The sequence below is a fragment of the Microcebus murinus genome, chromosome 19 (genome assembly GCF_040939455.1).
Source record: "Microcebus murinus isolate Inina chromosome 19, M.murinus_Inina_mat1.0, whole genome shotgun sequence".
In the NCBI taxonomy this organism is placed as follows: Eukaryota; Metazoa; Chordata; class Mammalia; order Primates; family Cheirogaleidae; genus Microcebus; species Microcebus murinus.
Genome location: NC_134122.1, coordinates 30,789,286 through 30,810,459, shown reverse-complemented (window position 1 = coordinate 30,810,459; position 21,174 = coordinate 30,789,286). Strand labels below are relative to the sequence as shown.

General features: G+C 44.2%; 2 protein-coding genes and 1 pseudogene across 9 annotated transcripts in view; 1 reads left to right on the top strand and 2 right to left on the bottom strand.

Annotated features, from left to right (window-relative positions):
• POM121C (POM121 transmembrane nucleoporin C) overlaps positions 1-15,140 on the bottom strand; it is a 57,268-nt gene extending 42,128 nt beyond the window's left edge. The window contains exons 1-2 of one of the 3 annotated variants that reach the window (XM_075995370.1): positions 13,026-15,140; positions 10,518-12,936 (exon numbers count right to left, since the gene is read on the bottom strand). The gene's annotated coding sequence lies outside the window, so the exon portion shown is untranslated. Of the gene's footprint in view, positions 1-10,517 lie in introns of all 3 variants that reach the window. The other 2 variants (XM_012742196.3, XM_012742197.3) reach the window with 2 other exon arrangements.
• On the top strand, positions 1,395-1,768 carry LOC105858830 (c-Myc-binding protein pseudogene; annotated as a pseudogene).
• A 135-nt stretch (positions 15,141-15,275) lies between the features above and the next one.
• HIP1 (huntingtin interacting protein 1) overlaps positions 15,276-21,174 on the bottom strand; it is a 153,141-nt gene continuing 147,242 nt past the window's right edge. For 4 of the 6 annotated variants that reach the window (XM_012742198.3, XM_075995372.1, XM_012742201.3 and 1 more), the window contains 3 exons: positions 19,899-20,007; positions 19,136-19,170; positions 15,276-18,699 (listed from right to left, as the gene is read on the bottom strand). In XM_012742198.3, the coding sequence (XP_012597652.2) occupies positions 18,496-18,699; positions 19,136-19,170; positions 19,899-20,007 (348 nt within the window). In that variant the 3' untranslated portion in view covers positions 15,276-18,495. Of the gene's footprint in view, positions 18,700-18,721; positions 19,047-19,070; positions 19,171-19,898; positions 20,008-21,174 lie in introns of those variants that run through there. The other 2 variants (XM_012742199.3, XM_012742204.2) reach the window with 2 other exon arrangements.

Genomic DNA, 21,174 nt, shown 5'->3' with positions numbered 1-21,174 from the left:
ATTGATAAACCAAGCAAAATGTCTGAATCAACTTTGTACAAACTGTGGAAAATAATTAAAGGTTTATAATAACCAAATAAACATTGAATCAAGAAAAAGATGACTTAAGGCCGGGCGCTGTGGCTCACGCCTGTAATCCTAGCTCTTGGGAGGCCGAGGCGGGCGGATTGCTCAAGGTCAGGAGTTCAAAACCAGCCTGAGCAAGAGCGAGACCCCGTCTCTACTATAAATAGAAAGAAATTAATTGGCCAACTGATATATATATAAAAAATTAGCCGGGCATAGTGGCGGATGCCTGTAGTCCCAGCTACTCGGGAGGCTGAGGCAGAAGGATCACTCAAGCCCAGGAGTTTGAGGTTGCTGTGAGCTAGGCTGACGCCACGGCACTCACTCTAGCCTGGACAACAAAGCGAGACTCTGTCTCAAAAAAAAAAAAAAAAAAAAAAGAAAAAAGAAAAAGATGACTTAAAAACGGTAGGAAAACACTTTTTTTTTTCTTAACTTACCCTTGCCTAACCCCCTTCCATGCCTTGGTAGTAGTCTTAAAAATAGATGCCCACATTCCTAGTGAGGGACCCTGGTTCCAGGTTTTAAAGGGAGCAGAGCAGACCTTATTCTCAAATAATTGTGTTTTCCTGTTCTAACCTGCCCAGGGCTGCCAGAAGGACTGGTGCAAGGCACTTGCCTTTGTTTCACCTAACCCAGAGCCCACTCAGGGCAGGATGCACAGAGAGCACTGCTTGAAAAGGCAAGTCAAATGCACACCCTACTGATGCCTAGGCAAAAGATTACAGTTGAGGCAAACAACTGATGTTGCTAACAGCATGGGAGAAAAAGCTGGGGAGTTTCTATGGGAAATTAGGGTATTGAAAAGTGCCCACATGTACCGCAGAATTTCAAAAGCCACGCACATGCTAAGGGCAGAACACCTTCTTATAACTGACCTATAAGACACCAAGCTTTCAGCACAAAACGGGAGTAAAGCCTAAGGCAAAGTTGTAAGTGAACTGGCTGTACGGAGTGCTCCAATGCCCCAACACAGAGCCAATCTGCAAAGACTGGAAGAGTTGAGTTTTTCTTATATGTATTTTTTTTCTTTTTTGTCTCCTGTCATTCAAGGAAATCTCTGTCAAAACACTAGTTGAACACAAGCTAAAGGAACAGAGACTTTCAGAAACTACACATGGTAGAAGAACATAAATTTCACAAAATGGTTTAGAAAAGTCACTAAACAAAGAGCTATAGCCCATATCAAATAACAAAAACAAACTCTGAGTGGAGGAAGGGAATAAAATAATTTCCAGAGTTACCACATTATAATACTCAAAATGTCCAATTTTTAATAAAAATTATAAACCATGCAATAAAACAAGAAAGTATGGCCCATTCACAAAAGAAACAAACTCGCCCACCAGTCACAGTCTCGGGTGCCAGCTATGCCACTGCCAATGTCACTATGGCCCATTACAAAGCTGCCAACTCAAAGCGTGAGTAGTTTTGGAGGTGCTGGGAGAAGTCAGGGGCGCTGAACATGCTGACTAAGGTGTTGGTAGCTTTATATGAAGAACCAAAGAAACCTAGCAGTGCTGTGGAATTTTTAAAGCATCACTTAGGAGCTGCCACCCTAGAAAATCCATAAATAGAGCTGCTTTGCCTAGAACTGGCAGAAATGAAAGAGAAAAATGAACCTATTGTAGAAGAAAATAAAAAAGTGAAAGCAAAGCTTGCTCAGTATGAACTACCTCAGGAGGAGAAGTATGCTGAATAGGATTCTTCTCAGCTAAAAAGACAATGAAAAATGGTTGTATATGACTTGAATAGTTTGTATAGTATATAATCTTTTCTGAAAAGATGCTGTGGAACTCTTTTAATATGTTAAATTCACCTATCACATCTGTTATAAACACATATACTTAGAATCATGAATAAAAACTCAATATAACTTTTTTTAAAAAAGAAATAAACTATCTCCAAGAAAATACAGACATTAAAATTACCAGGCAAAGACTTGAAATCAGCTGTCTTAAATACGCTCAAAGAGCTAAAAGAAACCATGGACAAAGAGTTAAATGATATCAGGAGAACAATGTCTCAACAAACATAGAACATCAATAAAGAAATAGAAAGGGTGGGGCATGGTGGCTCACGCCTGTAATCCTAGCACACTGGCAGGCCGAGGAGGGCGGATTGCTCGAGGTCAGGAGTTCGAAACCAGCCTGAACGAGACCCCATCTCTACTAAAAATAGAAAGAAATTAATTGACCAACTAAAAATATATATACAAAAAATAAGCTGGGCATGGTGGCGCATGCCTGTAGTCCCAGCTGCTCGTGAGGCTGAGGCAGTAGGATCGCTTGAGCTCAGGAGTTTGAGGTTGCTGTGAGCTAGGCTGATGCCATGGCACTCACTCTAGCCTGGGCAACAAAGTGAGACTCAAGAAAGAAAGAAAGAAAAGAAAGAAAAGAAAGAAAAGAAAGAAAGAAAGAAAAGAAAGAAAAGAAAGAAAGAAAGAAAAGAAAGAAAAGAAAGAAAAGAAAGAAAGAAAGAAAGAAAAAGTATTAAAAGGAATCAAATTCTAAACCTGAAAAGTATAAAAACTGAAATGAAAAATTCACTAGAGGGTTTCAAGGGCTTATTTGAGCAGGTCGAAGAAAGAATCAGTGAACATGAAGATAGGTCCATTGAAACTAACCTGTCCAAGTAACAGAAAGAAAAAAGAATGAAGAAAAATCAATTAGAGCCTGAGAGACTCACAGGATACCATGAAGCAGACCAAACACATGCATAATGGCAGTCCAAGAAGGAGAGGAGAGAGAGAAATGGGCAAAAAGAATATTTGAAGAAATAATGGCCTCCTCAAATCTTCCTAAAAGATATGAATAGACACATCCTAGAAACTCAACAACTACAAAGAGGATAAACTCAAAGAGATACACCACAAACACACATTATAATCAAACTGTCAAAAGGCAAAGAAAGAAATCTTAAAGCAGCAAAAGAGAAGCAACTTGTCACATACAAGAGATCTTGATAAGATTAACAGCCAATTTCTCACCGGCAAACTCAGAGGCCAGAAGGCAGTACACGGATAAAAGTGCTGAAAGAAAAAAATCCTCCCCCCGCAACAACAAAATCTGTCAACCAAGAATCCTACATCCAGCAAAACTGTACTTCAAAAGTCAAAAAGAGGCCGGGTGCAGTGGCTCACGCCTGTAATCCTAGCACTCTGGGAGGCTGAGGTAGACCTCCTGTTCGAGGTCAGGAGTTTGAAACTAGCCTGAGCAAGAGCGAGACCCCATCTCTACTATAAATAGAAAGAAATTAATTGGTCAACTAATATATATGGAAACAGTTAGCTGGGCATGGTGACGCATGACTGTAGTCCCAGCTACTCAGGAGGCTGAGGCAGCAGGATTGCTTGAGCCCAAGAGTTTGAGGTTGCTGTGAGCTAGGCTGACGCCATGGCACTCACTCTAGCCTGGACAACAAAGCAAGACTCTTGTCTCAAAAAAAAAAAAAAAAAAGTCAAAGAGAAATCAAGACATTCTTTTTTTTTTTTTTTTTTTTTTGAGACAGAGTCTCACTTTGTTGTCCAGGCTAGAGTGAGTGCCGTGGTGTCAGCCTAGCTCACAGCAACCTCAAACTCCTGGGCTCAAGCAATCCTGCTGTCTCAGCCTCCCGAGTAGCTGGGACTACAGGCATCCGCCACTATGCCCGGCTAATTTTTTATATATATATATCAGTTGGCCAATTAATTTCTTTCTGTTTATAGTAGAGACGGGGTCTCGCTCTTGCTCAGGCTGGTTTTGAACTCCTGACCTTGAGCAATCCGCCCGCCTCGGCCTCCCAAGAGCTAGGATTACAGGCGTGAGCCACAGCGCCCGGCCTGAAATCAAGACATTCTAAGATAAACAAAGGCTGAGGGAGTTTGTTGCAATAAACCTGTTGTATAAGAAATACTACAGGAAGTCCTTCAGGCTGCAATGAAAGGACATTAGACAGTAACCTGAAGTCATGTAAGAAATAAAAAATACTGGTGAAGGTAACTACATAGGGCAATTTAAAATCCAGTATTACTGTTTTTTGTTTGTAATTTTTTTTTTTTTTTTTGAGACAGAGTCTCGCTTTGTTGCCTAGGCTAGAGTGAGTGCCATGGCGTCAGCATAGCTCACAGCAGCCTCAAACTCCTGGGCTCAAGTGATCCTCCTGCCTCAGCCTCCCGAGTAGCTGGGACTACAGGCATGTGCCACCATGCCCGGCTAATTTTTTCTATGTATATTAGTTGGCCAATTAATTTCTTTCTATTTATAGTAGAGACGAGGTCTCGCTCTTGCTCAGGCTGGTTTTGAACTCCTGACCTCGAGCAATCCGCCCGCCTCGGCCTCCCAGAGTGCTAGGATTACAGGCGTGAGCCACTGCACCCGGCCTTGTAATTTATTTTTGTTTTCCACATGATTTAAAAGACAAATGCATAAAACAATAATGATAAACTTATATCAATGAGCATATAATTTATAAAGACAGGATTTGTGAAATAGCAACATAAAGGAGGGATGGAGCTGTATAGGAACAGAGTTTTTGTATGCTATTGAAGGTATAACAAAATACATATTGATAAAACACAGTTTTCTGGGCCCAAAAAAAAAATACATATTGCTATAATTTAGGATGTTAAAAATATTATGCTAATTGAAACAAGCCAGACACAAAAGGTCACATATATGGTATGATTCCATTTATACGAAATATCCAGAATAGGTAAATCCATAAAGACAAAAATCAGATTGGTGGTTACCAGGGGTTGGAGACAGGGGAGAAGAGTGACTTTGGGGGTTTTCTTTTGGAGTGATGGAAATGTTTTAGAACTAGATAGAGGTAGTGGTTGAACAACATTGTGAATTAACTAAATAAATGCCATTGAATTATATACTTTAAAATGACATGTGAATTTCCCCTCTATTTTATTTATTTTTAATTTAATATATATGTATTTTTGGGGGGGAGATAGGGTCTCACTCTGTTGCCTGGGCTAGAGTGCAGTGGTATCATCAGAGCTCACTGCAACTACCAACTCCCAGCAATCCTGCAATTCCCCCCACTTCAGCTTTCCAAGTAGCTGGGGCTACAGGCCCATCCCACCATGCCTACCTAATTTTTTAATTTTTTGTAAAGGCAAATTTGTTTGTTGCCCAGGATGACCTCCCACTCCTGGCCTCAAGCAATCCTCCCACCTTGGCCTCCCAAAGTGCTAGAATTACAGGTATGAGCCACTCCACCCAAGCCACCTCAATTTTTAAAAATACAACATATGAAAACCAGTGAGATACAGCTAAGGTGTCCTTTAGGGAAATCTGTAGCCCCAAATATTTATGTTAGAGAGAAATCAATAGAAAAAAACCTCAATAATCTAAACTTCCATTTTAAGAAACTAGAAAAAGAAGAGCAAAATAATCACAAAGCAGAAGGAGAGAAATACAATAAATATAAGAACAGAAATCAATGAAATTAAAACAGGAAAATAGAAAAAAATTAAACTAAAAGTTGGTTCTTGGAAAAGACACATTAAAAAATGAGAAATCCCTAGCCAGACTAATCAAAGAGAAAAGACACAAATTACTAGAAACAGCAATAAAAGGGGGCTATCACCACAGACCCCACATACCTTAAAAGGATAATAATTAAATACTGTAAACAGATCTAGGCACACAGCTCCCACCTCATTTTTTATAGGTGGGAAAAGACCCAGAGGTCAAGTGACTCACTCAAGATGAAAGTCATAGTTAGTGACAGAGCAGGGCCAGGAGCCTTAGGTCTATTTATTATTCCCACTTTCACTATGAATCTCAAATGCCATCTGAGGACTAGCTAAATCAGAAGCAGCTAGTGAGCTTTTAAAATATAATTTCCAGGGCACAAGGCCTGAGATTCGGATTCAGCAGGTCTAGGGAGATGCCTAATATTCCAAAAAATACTAAAAGTTCATCAGATGGTTCTCTTGTTTGACCAGGTCTAGAAAATGTTTCTCCCCACGTTACCACCTTCACGAACTTGATACCTGTAGATAAGAGTATAGCAATTTGGTGTTTGAGGGCTGGGTGCAGTGGCTCATTCCCATAATCCCAGCACTTTGGGAGGCCAAAGTCATAGTACCACTTGAGACTAGCCTGGGCAACATAGTGAAACCCTGTCTCTACCAAAAATACAAAATTTAGCTGGAAATGGTGGCACATGCCTGTAGTCCTAGTTATGAATGTGCCACTGCACTCCAGCCTGGGTGATAGAGTGAGACTGTCTCTTAAAAAAAAAAAAAAAAATCAGTGCTTGAGTATATTTAATTTTTTTTTTTTTTTTGAGATGGGCTCTTGATATATCATCCAAGCTGGTCTAGAACTCCTGGGCTCAAGGGATCCTCCCGTCTCAGCCTTCCAAATAGCTGGGAGTACAGGTGCGAGCCACCACACCCAGCTGAATATATTTAAATTTAACATAGCTTGGGGGAAAAGATTATTATGTGGTAAATGATCTTGAGGAAAATCATGATCTGGAATACGCTTTCATGTGGCAATTATCATTTTTCCACTTTCTTCACATACACATTTATTTGTCAAATATTTACTGGGTACCACTCTGTGCTAGATGTTGGGGATACAGCTATTAGCATTACAAAGTCTGTGCCTGGAGTAATAAACACTCATTGAGCATCTAGTTATGTGTGAGGAACTGTGCTAGGGGCTATCAGAAACACACAAAATAAAGCAAAGTCTCTGTTCTCAACAACTTACACTCTACTGTGGGAGATAAACTGTATTCACAAATAAGGTTTACAATCACTTCCAATCATCCAGTTTCATGACTCCAAGCACTATCTCCACATTGAAGACTCCAGAATTTTGATCTTCAGTCTCAATCTTACCCCTAAACTCTAGATCCACATATACAACTGTCTACTTGATGTTTCCATTTGGATATCTATCAAAAACCTCAAACTTAACATGTCCAAAACCAAATTCCCAATTTCCCACTCCTCCACCAAACTGGTTCCTCCTACAATCTCCCCATCTCAATACATAACTCCATTCTTATAGTTGATCTATCAAAAATCTTGGAGTCATCCCTGATTCCTCTCTTTCTCTTATACACTACATACAATCCATTTGCAAATCTCTTGGGTCTACTTTCAAAGTACATTCTGCATGTGACCGCTTCTATCTGCTGCTCTCTCTCATCCAAAGCTCTGGACTCTCTTGCCTAGAGTACTACCTTATAACTAAGACCCCTGTTTCTATCATAGTTCTCCTAAGGACTGTTCTCAACATAGCAGCCAGTGAGATTTAAACATTAAGTCTGGCTGGGTGTGGTGGCTCACACCTGTTATCTCAGTGTTTTGGGAGCCTGAGGCAGGAGGATTGCTTGAGGCCAGGAGTTCAAGACCAGTCTGGCCAACACGGCAAGTCCCCATCTTCACAAAAAATAAAAAAATTAGCCAACCATAGTGGTACACGCCTATAGTACTAGCTATTCAGGAGACTAAGGCATGAAGATTGCTTGAGCCCAGGAGTTTGTGGTTACAGTGAACTATGATGATGCTACTGCATTCCAGCCTGGGCAATAAACCAAGACCCTGTCTTTATTCTTTCTTGCTGTTTTAAACATACCATGCACATTCCTACCTGGAATGCTTTTTCTTTGGAAGTAAGCATGACTCGCGTTTACGTCCTTCACCTTAAAGCTTTTAAGAATCTTGTCAGTGAAGCCTCCTTGGCCACCTTATAAAAAACAGTAACTTCTCCCAAGGCACTGTTTTTTGTTTTCTTCCCTATAGTAATTGTCACCATTTGACACATATATTTTACTGTTTGTCTCCTCCTGCAATAAAAGGTAAACCCCATGAGGGTAAGGCCTTCAGTTCACTGCTTTATTCCCAGCACTTAACAGTGCCATGCACATAGCTGATGAAAAGTAAATATTTTTTGAATGAAGTTGATATGTTCTAATAGAAGTATGAGATTAGGACTTTGTGGGATAGGTAAATAGTGGGAGTTATGGCCCAGAATAGTTTAGGATGAATCATTTATTGCAGTGGTTTTTTTCAAACTTTTTTCTTTTTAAAAGTGAAACCCATTTTTTCAAATAGAAGCACAATTTAAAAAAGAAATAAAACCAAAAATTGACACAGAGCTGGAAAGACAAAAATCCTCAATTCAGCTTCTTCCTCCTACTCTCCCCTCTGAATCATGACACATCTCAAAGCCCAGCTTGAAAGAGATAGATCTAGAGCTTGAATGACATTCTAATGAGTTGGGCCACTATCTTGATAATAATTGGGAGCCACTCAAAGTTTCTGAGCAGGTAAATGATATATTTAGATCTATGCTTTAGGAAGATTAGTCTCTTAAGAATGGGTAGACTGAATGATAGCAGAAAGAGATGGCAAGCAGGAGGACCAAAGAGTGCTGCAATAGGGAAGTTAATACTTAAAATATAGATGGAGGGGGGCAGGGGCAGAGCAGTGAGAACACAAACAACTGAATAAGGGAGACAGCTGTCTAGCACCTGGCACCTCACAGAATGATGGAGCTGAAGAGGGGGTTAAGTGTCAAATACATCAGTTTCATGCCTTAGTGACTGGTGGATTTAGTGAGTGAACATACAGGAGATAGGAAGGCTGGCAAAGGAGGCAACTACCACCACTTCAGATTTAGAATCTGAGGTTTGATAAAAGGTACATAAAAAACTGCCCTACAAAAGATGACATGCAGTCTTTGAACTTAGGAAACATGTTCTGTTGCACAAGACATTCAGGAGCTATCTAACTGACCTTGGTAAATTGAGGAGACGGTGTAAAAGACCTACCATATGTTTGAAGTGTGCCAAGAACAGAAAAAGAACTTTGAAGAACAGAGACTTCTGAGGTAAGGAGCAGAAACCAGGGATGGAGCTCCAGGCAGGGACGAAAGACTGAATATCACTGAAGGAGTGGCATCCTGGCACCCAAGGAGCCGGAGCACAGGAACCAGGGAAAACAAAGGTGAAGAATGGACTGCTGTTGTGATTGCTAAGGAACAAACACTGCAACCACCACACTCTGGAACTGCCTTTTATTAGGTTATTAAATATGACATGTCTGATTTCCTTAAGTGCTAAGTTTGACAGTTGACATCTGTGACATTTCACTTTGACACTTCTTGTTTTATCTGTGAAAGTACATCCTCAGTCTCTCAAATGCATGTTTTGGTTTGTGATTATCTTCACTTTTTTTAGAGCAATTTTTGTGAAACTATGGATAAGTCAAAAATTCGCATTATTTTCAAATACGAGTTCTGCTGTGGAACCAACGCAGTGCAGACAGCTAGAAATATCAATGAAGTGTTTGGGAAGGATGTGGCTAATAAACACACAGTACATCCACGGTTTGAGAAGTTCTGTTCTGGTAATTTTAATCTTGTAAATGAGCCACGTGGGTGACCTGAGACCAAGGTGGATAATGATGAGCTGAAAGCTGTAGTGGAAGCGAATCCAACTCAACCTAGGTGTGAATTAGTGGCAAGGTTTGACATTACTATTTCAACAGTATTGGACCATTTGAAACAAATCAACAAGGTAAAGAAGCTGGATGGGTACCACATGAATTAAACAAGCAGCAGCAGAGAAATTGTCTCGAAGTTTGCCTTTCTTTGCTGTAATGACATAAAGGCGAACCATTTCTACACTATATGGACATGTGATGAAACATGGATTCTTTTTGACAATATCAAGTGTTCAGCACAGTGGCTGGATAAAGATGAAGTGCTGAAAGACGGGTCCCAAACTGAATATTCATCAACAAAAGCTAATAGTGTCTGTTTGGTGGTCCAGCGCTGGTATTATCCACTACAGCTTCATGAAACCTGGTCAATCGATTACAGCGGATATCTACTGCCAGTAATTGGAGGAAATGATGAGGATGTTTGCGATTAGGCAGTCGAGACTGGTCAAAAGACACAGGCCAATCCTCTTGCAAGACAATGCTGGACCTCGTGGCACAAACAATGCTGCTCAAACGACAGAAACTGAACTTGGAAACTCTCTGTCATCCACTGTATTCAGCAGACCCTGCACCAACTGACTACCACTTCTTCTAGGCTTTGGACCACTTCTTGCAAGAAAAAATATTCAATTCTCAACAAGCTGTGGAAAACACCTTTTGCGATTTCATCGCCACTCTATCTCCAGGCTTCTTCGCTGCTGGCATAAACAATCTACCACTAAGATGGCAAAACTGTGTCGATAGTTTGGGCGCATACTTTAATTCATTATACCGCTTCTTGTTCTGAGATATAATAAACTACACTTTTGATTCGAAATCAGACATTTCATAGTTAATGACCCAATAATTGTTCCGTGCTTGACAAAACCAAGGTACACAATGCTCGGGGTCCACTAACGCATCTGTGTGGAATGCCACTGGTGACCTGCCCAGAACAGAACCCGGGACGTGCGAGAGGCCTAGCCAACCCCAGGGTGCAGAAGGGACTTACCAGACCGCCCCACGTCCAAGCTGGGCCCAGGAGGGCGGTGGCCTGACCACGGCCGCAGCAACCCTCCACCCCAAGCGGCTGAGGTCTGCTAGGGCCCGACTGCGCCGGTCCGGGCCGAGCCTGTCCCCAGCCTCCTGGACTGGCCCAGCCCGCAGTTCCGTTGGGCGCGAGGGCCCCGGGCAGGCGGAAACCTCGTGCTCCCAACCTGCACTGCGCGCGTCTCACGTCACTGCGGGCAACTCCCGCGAGAGGGGCGCGGGGCAGCCAGTTGCTGGGCAACGAGGCCAGGCGGCTCCCAGCCACTAGGCGACTTCCTGAGTCTTAGGTCGAGGGCGCGAAGAGCGCGTCCAGCACTCCTTCTTCGCCTCGCAGGCTGCGGGAATCCAATTCCATCACCCTTGTCTACCGTATGAGGGGATTTAACTCGCTCCGAGATGCTCCCAGCCTTCAAGGGAGGGGGTGCCTCCAAGGCTGTGGCTCTTTGAGGGCCCCAGTCCCTGCTCAGATCTGACCTTTGCAGGCGTCAGGTTTTTCTGGGACCTCCAGGAACAGAGCCCCCACACACCAATGGCGATTTCCCAGATTTGGTTGGTTCGTTGGTTTTTGTTTTGTTTTGTTTGAAACTTACTCAGATGGTTGTAAAGATTGCCTGGAAAACTGCACATTTAGAATGAAGCCAAACCCAAAGGGCACGTGTGTGTGTGTGTGTGTGTGTGTATGTGAGTGTGTAACATTTGCTAAGGGATTTCCCCCCTCACAATTGTTCTGTGTGGCCAAGACTGAACAGCTAAAACTTGTTCTACTAGTGTAAGCATTAAAGAAGAGCCCTTTTGGTGCGCTTCGAACTCTGAAATTCTTCTTTCCTGCAGCAAACTGATTCTGTTACTTTTCTTGTGCCTTCATTTTGTAGGAAATAGCTCACATCCCTCCAGCTCTACTTCTGACAAAGATTCTCTTCTTGACCAAACTTAACTCAGGCTCCTCCGACCTCTTAGACAAATTAATTTTGGCAAAACTGCTAAGTCAGTTTAGACTTCCTCAATATCTGATCACCCTCGGTATCTGATTGTGTTCCTCATCCTTGGACAACCGTTGGTGCTGTCTGATCACCTTGGTGGGCCTTAGCTAGAATCCTGCTAGGTCAGTTGAGCTAGAATCCCCCCTTACCCTTTTAGTAATTTTCCATCCACTGGGCCCCACCCTGTTCCTTGGCTATAAATTTCCACTTGCCCGTGCTGTATTTGGATGTACCCCTTGTGCCTTAAACACTGTAGATACTGAATAAGGATTTCTGGAAGGAAGGAAGGAATCCACATTCCTCTTACTCCTGTCATTTTTCAATCTCTACCTCCTCTAATTTCTTGTTAGCCTTTAAACATGCTTTCTTTTTTCCTTAAAAACTACCCTTCATGTATTCTATTACCTCCTAAAGTTATTGCCTCATTTCTCTTTCCTTTGAGTACTGCTAAATTTCTTGAAAAAGTGTCTCATCTTTTTCATGTTGAAAGTCCTTAAAAATGGAACTATATCTTGTTTATTTTTCTATTTCCTACAGTCTCTTGTATACAATATGAACTCAGCAATATCCACTGAATTGACATGAATGGAAAGGACATAGCTATGGTGATATTAGACATTTTGAACAACATAGAAATTGAATAAAACTGAGTTTTCAAAATTTATTTTTGATGTTGGTTCCATAGGAAGAAATACATTTAATTAGAGGAGACATGGCGAATTTAGTAGCAGTTTTAAAGGACAGTTCAGGAAGAACTTTGGTATTTAACTCAGAAATTTACGCTTTCTCTAGAAGCAGTACTTCTGTGCTATCAGTCATAATTAGGCTTAGTTTGGGCCCAGAGAAGGAGCCGAATGCACAGGGAATGAGGAAGAAGGGTTACAGAGCCTGTGTGCACAGTGAGATTGTCTGGCGCAGACAATGAATTGTAAATGGGAAAAGGCAAGTGAAAGAGGAATGGAAGAGGAAGTATGGACGATCTTGTGGGGTGACAGAAAGGTTGTTCCAGCCTTCAGAAAGTATCTTCAGTTGAGTGGGTGTGACTAGTGAACATAGGTGAGCATGAGGGGCAGGCCCATCCTCCTACCTAAGACAGACCTATGCAACTAAACAAAACCTTCTTAGCCTGGGCTGGAGACTGAATGTGTCCTCCCAAAAGTTCTATGTTGAAGCCCTGATCTCCAATATGATGGTATTCAGAGGTGGGGTCTTTGGGAGGTAGATCATGAAGGTGGAACCCTCATGAATAGGATTAATGTTCTTAGGAAACACAAGAGAGATGATCTCTTTTTCTGCCAAGTGGGAATACAGTAAGAAGGTGTCCATTTGCAGGCCAGGAAGAGCCCTCGCCAGGACCCAAATTGGCTAGCACCTTGATCTTGGACTTCCCAGCCTCCAGACCTGTGCAAAATAAATGTTTGCTGTTTAGACTATGGTATTTTTGTTACAGCTTGGTATTCAAAATTTTCTTTAGCGTGGCCACAACTTACCTTTTCAACATGGCCTCCCACTTCTCTGTTCACATGTTTTATGCCATCACCCTTTGCCTGCATTATGACAATAGCTTCCTTGCTGGTTTCTCCCATCTACTTGGCTCCATTTTGATCTGTCCTCCACACTGTAACTAGAATGGTCTTTTCAGAATGCGAATCTCATCATGTCACCCCTTTACCTAAAGCCTATCAACTGCTCTCCATCGTCTGCATGGTCTGCCCCTGCCTCTTTGCAGATTCATCTTGTACCAACCACTCTCTGCCTGTGCTCCAGCTATACTGACCTTTAGCGTCCCACCACAGGGACTTTGCATATGCCACTCCTTCTGCTGGGAGTGAGCTTTCCCTCCCTCCTTGCCTAGTTAACACCTCCTCATCCTCTGAATCTTAGTTTAGTTATCACTTTGTCAAAGGCAGGTTTCCCATGAACCCTCCTTCCATACTCTGAGAGCACTCTCATCACTTTGCTTTCGAGCTTACTCCCGTTGCAGTTATACTCGTTATTCTGATGACTGGACCATGTTATTTGTTTCTTTCAATGGCCTGTGAACTCCAGTAGGGCAGGACCATGTCTATTTTTGCTCTGTGTTCCCAGTGTCTGATAGCATAGACATTTGATAACAAATAATGAATACGTGAATGCAATTTTTGAGGACAGGGAACATAAAGCCTTTATCTCTGGCAATTTCAGTGCCTGCACAATGAATGGATGCGTAAAATGTGTGTAGAACTAAGAATGTGGTGTAAATGAGAATTCATTCATTCCTCCCAAGTAATGGTCAACGGTCTACCATACATTGGGTAACGGGCTAGAGGCTGAGGCTAACCAGGATGAGCAAGGTCAAAGCTTGCTGGCTTTTAGTTTCGGTTGTGCAAAGTGTGCCTCAGTAATATCCCCTGGCTCAGACCTCATCTACACCTAGACCATCCCCCACTTGCCCATTTCAACTTTTTGTTCTTTTTCACTTTGGCAGGGTCCCCTGCCCCCACCTATATAAACCCTAACTCTCCTCCCCTTGGACTCAGCTTTTAACAGCATGCCAGCGTCATTCTGGTGGCATGATCTCATGATTCCTCCTAAGAGTACTCTGCTGGCCAGAGTGACCGGCTAGCCAGGCTGCCCTCCTAGACCTGAGGACCTCAGGAAGACCCCTCAGGCATGAGAACCAGAACCTCTGGGGCACCTGGGCAAGGACAAGTGTGAGAGGGGGGAGTGTAGAAGCTGGAGGGCACCTGGGAAGGGGACAAAGGCTCTGCTTGGATGTCACTGCTGGCCCAGGCCAGACCCCAGCCCCAGGAGGGGACTTAGAAAATTTCAGTGAAGGCAATTCAAAGCAAAGGTCTCCCAAGGCAGTCCTGCTACCTGGCTTTTTGGACCCCTCAAGCATCACACCTAAGGTCTGGGAGTAACCTGCAGGAAAGCTGTGACCAAGCACTGTCCCTTCTATCAGTAGTGCTTCAAATGGATCTGGCTCACCTTGGCATTCTGCCACAGAGAGCAGAAAAGCCCAGCAGCAGGCAAGTGTCCCCTTCTTCTGTATTTACTGGTATCTTCCCACTGGGCACTTCCAACACTACTTTCCTTTCTTGTGTTCCTGGTTCTTTGACCTCCTTAGCTAGAGACTCTAGATTCTGATTACTGGCCTCATTCTCTCCTTACTTAATGAGTCATTTGGGCCAATTCTCCTGCTTACCAACCCCAGCCCTTCTCCATGGGTGTCTCACCCCCACAGGTTCCCTTAGCTTAACACACTGGGAGCATCAGGGTGCCGCCAATCCTACTGCAGAAAGGTTACCGTGCAGCCCAGCTCCATTCTGTCAGCTCCCTTGGTAATTCTTCCAGTAGCTGGAACTGGCCTGCTCTGAATCCCTCTGTGATTAGCAGCTTCTGTCTCTGAGCTGAATTAATCACATCCAATTTTAAGGTGACAGGTTTTATCTGCATCTCAAGGGTGCAGAGGGAGTGGCCACAGCCTGAGCCCGAAGATTTTACGCAGAGACCTGGCCTTCCAGATAATGTACAGTATTGACCACTTTGAACTTTCTGTCTGGTCATTCCCACAGACAGGATGATGCATAAGGAGGACAAGACACATTTAAGAAGTGCAAACTAATGTTTCTAAGATATATTCCCAAAGGTGCAGAGCTAAGTGGTTTTCATGAACCTCAGGATACACATGGAGGCTTTTCATTGGAACATGGACCTCAGAGTCATGTTAGTTGGTCAGTTATCACCGCTACTCTCCATTGCCAGGCTGAAATATTTATTTGAAAAATTGAAAACACAGATGCAATATATTATACAAAGAAAGGTCTTAATACCATAATAAAAGTATTGTTGGAAGGAAACAAAAGCCAGTGGCTACCTGCCCTGGGAAGGTAGGCACTCAGTGAAAAATGAAATTCATCAATAGGAATCATCCTAATGAAAAATTGGGGGACAGGTTAAAAACAGAAGAAAGGAAAAATAAACCCAACCCTATCCCTGCAAATCTAAATGTGAAAGAGTTTGTTCTAAGTTTGAGACAATTGCATCATCACCAAGATTTAACCGAAACCCCCTCGGTTTGTCCCTGTGAGTGGTAATCAGCTTAATTTAGGGCCTTCAAACCTGAGGTAGTTGAGGGTCACCTGAAAGACATGTCTGGAAAAATCTACTCTCAGAATCGGCCCCAACAGAATCTAACCAATGGTTTCACCTCGCTTTGGCTCCTGGGGTGAGGCGGTGCCACTGCTGTGTGTTGCTGATCCTGTGTTTGGTGTGGACCTGGAAGAAGAAATTGAGCACACGTAGCTGGCCTGGTTTGCTGTGCTGACGGCTGGCAGGCCCACGATGGTGGTTTTCTCTGCTACAGGTGGTGCAGTCTCTGGAGGACCCAGGATGGCAGAGAGAGGGCAAAGCCGGTCTGCTTGGAAGGCCAAGGTTGGGACTGAAGGCTTTCATTGGCAGGAAGGATTTCCAGATATTTGGAAAGGTGGTAGAACATAGCAAGACATTTCCCAGTTATTAAAGACCAGGGTGAAGTGGAGCCAGTAGACCCCTCTAGACTAAGAAGCTGGCAAAGAAATGAGAACTTCCACGGTGCAAGCTGAGAACCAGCTCCTTCTCAGGGGCGAGAGGCCAAAGCAAACGAACCTGACCGAAATGACATGTACTTGTGATCCCTGTGCTACCTGGTATAAACCTTGGTGTCTGACTTGGAGCTGAAAACAATTCCAAGAAAGGATGCTACGGGCAGCGTTTGGTTCTTCCAGCCACTGGGTTAAGGACTCATATCCAGATGGGCTCCTAGGGACACTGCCGATGGCAGCAGGATTGACAAACAATCTAAATTATAGTCTGATTTAAACTCCTTGCTCAGATATAAAATAACCCCACAAAGGAAACTTTTCTTTTTTTCCCCTTATTATGTATACAAATATCCTTACTCAAGGTATTAGAGCACTTTATGACAAAATTAAGCTGCAACTGAATATCAACCTCTTCTTCACCCTAAACCATTATTTTCTTGCCATCTTGTCTTGTCATGACCCATTTACACTCAGCCCAAGACTTTGGTCACTAGTGATGCTCAGTGACTCATTTAAAAGGCTGTGAAGTTCATTTTTAGCTTTAAGATGTGATTCCTGTTTTAATCAAAGGTATTTCACAGCAAGTATAGCACATTCATTTTTAGAAGAGTGAAGGTAGGACAATTTGACTTTAGCTGGAGAATGGAACAGTTTCTAATCTGAGCTATTATGAAAGTAATTACACTCCATCTTACAGGTATTTCCCCATGTGACACTGAATTAGCCTGTGCTTCTGTTTGAGTGCTTTGTTAACTATTTTATTACTTAGGCTAAGTTCGGGAAGGTTTTAAAAATTACTGTGGCTTCTTTTTAGAGGGAGTGTTATTCTGAGCATCCTAATCTGGTCCAACGCACGCTTTTCTCCCCATTGGTAATTTGGAAAACATGCGTTTGAATGGTTGCGACCCTAGAAGTGAGGACCAGCCACTTTTGGACCTGGCGACCCTCACTTAGAACACACTGATTCACTTAACCGGCACAACTGGGACAGGATGCCACACACCACTCCTTCTGAGCCTTGGGATGGAAGAACACTAAGCACAAAGCAGCATTAAACTTAAGACTGCCCAGTTCCTACTGCTGAGACCTCCTTAGCCCAATATGGAGGTCACACATCTGAGTATGGTCATCTGAGATCCTGGGAGACTGTTTTTTGGAGCACCCCACTTAGAAAATGCACAGAAAGGGAGCTGGGGGGTGGGGTAGAAAGAGGGGGGCTGATTCACAGTGATCAAAACAGCAGTCTCACAACCCGTCCTGTACCAAAACTTAGTAATGTTCCTTTGGGACCAGTCCTGGGAAGTGCTTGTTGGCTACTACTACTGAGTTGCTAGAGATAAAGAAGGAAGACTTGTTGTTTTTCCAAGATCAGAAGGTCACTTAGATGCTGCGGTCCATCTGGGAGTGGAAAAGTGCTGGCAGGCTGCCCGTCTCTAGGAGGCTGTTCACGTGCCCTCTGTCCTTATCCTGTCTGTCTGTCGGGCAGCAAGAGCCTGGAAGGTGTGGCTGGAAGGTGTCAGAGCCAGTGGCTCCCCTTTCTCATTTCCCTGACCCCAAAAGCTCAGAGGGACCTGCTTGCTTTGGGGTCCTTGCCAGGAACAATCCAGGGATGGCACCTTGGCCTCGCTTCTATTTCTTGAAGGCTGATGCCGCAGGGCAGCGATACAAGCCTTGCCACAGTCATAAGCATTTTCCTGTAGGCTGCTGCTGCATAAAGGAGGTTAGTAATAAATACTAAGGGTACCAAACCAAGCACGGGGCTCTTTCCTGATGGGAGCAAGCGTGTCTGATCTTCTGGGTCTGTCAACATGCAACGATCTTCAGATCCAAGAGAATGCCAAGGCAGACATCTGGAGCAAGGAGTTGGGACGCTCCCTCTTAGGGCCCTGCCTGGGAATGAAGGGAGGTGGCCCACTTGACGTGACATGGACGATTCATTCTAGGGGAAGTAGTGTTGTTACTCTCACCAGCTTGGTTCAAGCGTGAGTTAAGGTTTTTGAGCCTGGTCACAGGAATTCCTAAGAAAGGTGTCCCCTAAAGACCTGGGTCATTCGTACCCCTCCTGTCCCTCCTTCTATTGCCCTCTCACTTATGAAGGGGGACAGAGGCTTCCAGCTGGAGTCTAGCTGGAGGGAGGAAAGGCACTCGCTCTGCTTCTGCCTTTTGAGCACAAGCTGTTACTCAGCAGCTCTGCCTGTCTCTGGAGCATGGCCTCGGCCGCCTGGCCGTCGCTCAGCAGGAGGCAGAGGTGGAGCACCAAGGCGAAGCCTGAGCAGCACCGTTGCTGGAACTGCCATTGCTGGAACTGCCGTGGGGTGGGGCCCCAGGGAACTCAGAGCTCCAGGGACGTGCCCTTTGGGAGAGTTGGCTATGTGAGTGAACCATTAAAAAAAAATCAAACAAAAAAAACCCAACCAACCACCATAAGAAGCAGTGGGAATCCACGGAACTGCCCAAAGAGGGGTAGAACTGCGCTGGCATTCTCAGCCAGGACACCCCGCTGTTCTTCTGACTGTGCGGATTCAGGGTAGTGTCCTGGTTTGGAATCCACCAGCCCTCTGATGCTCACAAGTTTGTGCAAATGATGAAACTGAACAGACTGAGAAGAAAACAGAAAAAAAAAAATGCATAAGATCCTCCCTTTCCAAGCTCTTGACAACACCAAGAAGCCCCTCTTATAAGGACACCAACTGCTGTGGGGGGCAAAAGGAGGCAGGCCTGGATGGAGGTTGCTCTGGTGCATGGCCTAACCCCCTCCTCTTTGGACCTGAGGTTGTTCACGGGTGGCCTGGACACTAGGGAGGCGGGGAAAGAACAGAGACCGTGGGTTCAAACAGGACGGGTGTCACTGTGGAGGGAGTCTTTGGAAGGGTCATGCAGGTCCTCAGCACTGGGCAACGGGAGTGGTGTGGCTGCCACGGGGACTTCCACCGATTTGGTCTGTGGCTGGGGAAATAACACACACAGAGATGGGTAATGAGGATTTACACTCTGACGTATGGGGTGTCAGTTTGGCTCTATTCTTTTTCGGTTACCGCTTCTTGCAGTGCAGGTGGAGACGTTTCTGTTCCTAAAAGACAATGACAATTTACGTCACATAGCATGTCATGCATCTAAGCAATAAAAATTGCCACCATGCTGGGCTCTAAAATATACGACAGTCATAACCACTGTATAAATCATCTATTCCCCGAGTGCTGTGTCTAGGAACTACTAGGATCTGTCTACAGTTGGTGCCCAGAATCAGTCAAGTTAACAGTCTTGGTTGTGATCAAGGTGACCACTTTGGACATGCAGAAAAGCAGCACACAGAGACTCAGGGACAGTGAGTCCCCGGGCTGGTAGGCTGGATACGACTGCATGCCACTGTTTCTCAGTCCCTGACCCCTGCTATTTTTGGCCATTACTGCCCATCACTGGCTCTAGAGGGTACGTTGCAATTCACATGTCCCTGACTACGGATCTCCAGTGACCACTACTCATTCCATGTTCAACCCTGTGTTGGGCAGAGCTCAATTCTCAGGGAGTCAACCAGGCTGGCTGGGCCTGGGTGGGGATGGCAGTTAGTGAAGTGACCAGTCCATGGGTCAATATTTAGGCCTTGAAAGGTGATGATAAAAGCTTTCAATTTTAGGCTTAAAGGTTATTAATAACTGAACAGAAAACAGGCTTGTGAGAAGAGGAAAGGAGGAAGTGACCCACCCAGAGGGTTCCATGTTCTGGTCTATTGAGGGGAAGGCCCTGGCCGCACACCCCCACCCTGCTGCGGGCCAGTGCCAGTCCTCAGACTCAGCTTACCTTCCTCCCAGCCTTCAGCAACGCCAGCAAGCTCGTAGTGCTTTTTCCGAAGCTCTCCCAGTTTCTGACGCTCCTTCTGCAATTCATTTTCTAGCTCCAGCACCCTAACCTGGAGGGCAGAGGAAGTGGAATTTGCTTCTGATCAGCTCTCTGAGACCTGTCTTATTTTGAAGTAATCCCTTTTCCTCTGCAGTCCAGGTTCCTGCTTCCATATTATTCACCCTGTTTCCATGGCTTACCCAGCCCCCCATTTCAACTCTCTTCTCTGCTCTAACTTCTCCATCCTCCCATTCATCTGTCTGTATCAGGGGCTCTCGTGTTTTTCTCACTGTGACCCACTACTGGAAATGAATACTGCCTTACAAACCAATGCCTAAGTGGGGTTATCTCCTGTCCCTCTGATTAGTCACTATCTAAAAACAACCCTAATGTTTAGCCTACCTGTATGGCTGCTGCTTCCAATGTAGTTGTAACCTTTCTTTAATCCCAGTTCCCTGTAAGTCTAGGTAGGAACCAAACATGATGATTCTGGGATCTCTAAGGTGCTGGTGCAAAGTAGGGTTATTACTGCTACAGCAAAAGATGCGGACAATCTTACTAAAGGAATGGGCGATCTTGGCTGGTTCTACTTCTCATCCGTTTTATTTATTAATTCAAGAAATATTTGCTCAACACTCATCCTGTACCCTGGGCTCTGTTATAGGTGCTGGAGACACAGTGGTGAATGGATAGACGAGGTCCCTGCTTACCTTGCAGGGGAAAAAGAGACAAACACATGAACAAGAAAAGTTCAGATCATAAAGAAAATGACACAGGGCGATGTAACAAAGACTAAGGATGGTCAGTGAAGGCTACTACTATCAGGAAGTCACTTTTGAGCTGAAACCTAACTGGCCTCAAGAGCTCAGCCGTGGAGGGAACTGGGGAAGAACATTCCAGGCAGAAGAAGAGCGAAGGAATAGGCGAGAGGTGATGGGAGAAGGAAGGGAGTCCTGTGCAAGACGTGTCAGAGAGGGAGAGGGTCGTGAGATGAGCGGGGGAACAGCAAGGATCACTTCACCCAGGGCCCACCGGGTGAAGCGTTTGGATATTCATATTCCATGTGCAAAGGGCAGCCGTTGGGAGGATCCAAGCAGAGAGGCGGCAGGCTGTGAGTCACGTTTTAAAACTATCACATGGAGAATGAATGGACTTTAGAGAGTCAAGAGTTGAAGCAACTAGACCCAGTAAGGGGGTTCCTTTTTTGGTTTTGCCCTTTACCTTAGGGAGAACGTAT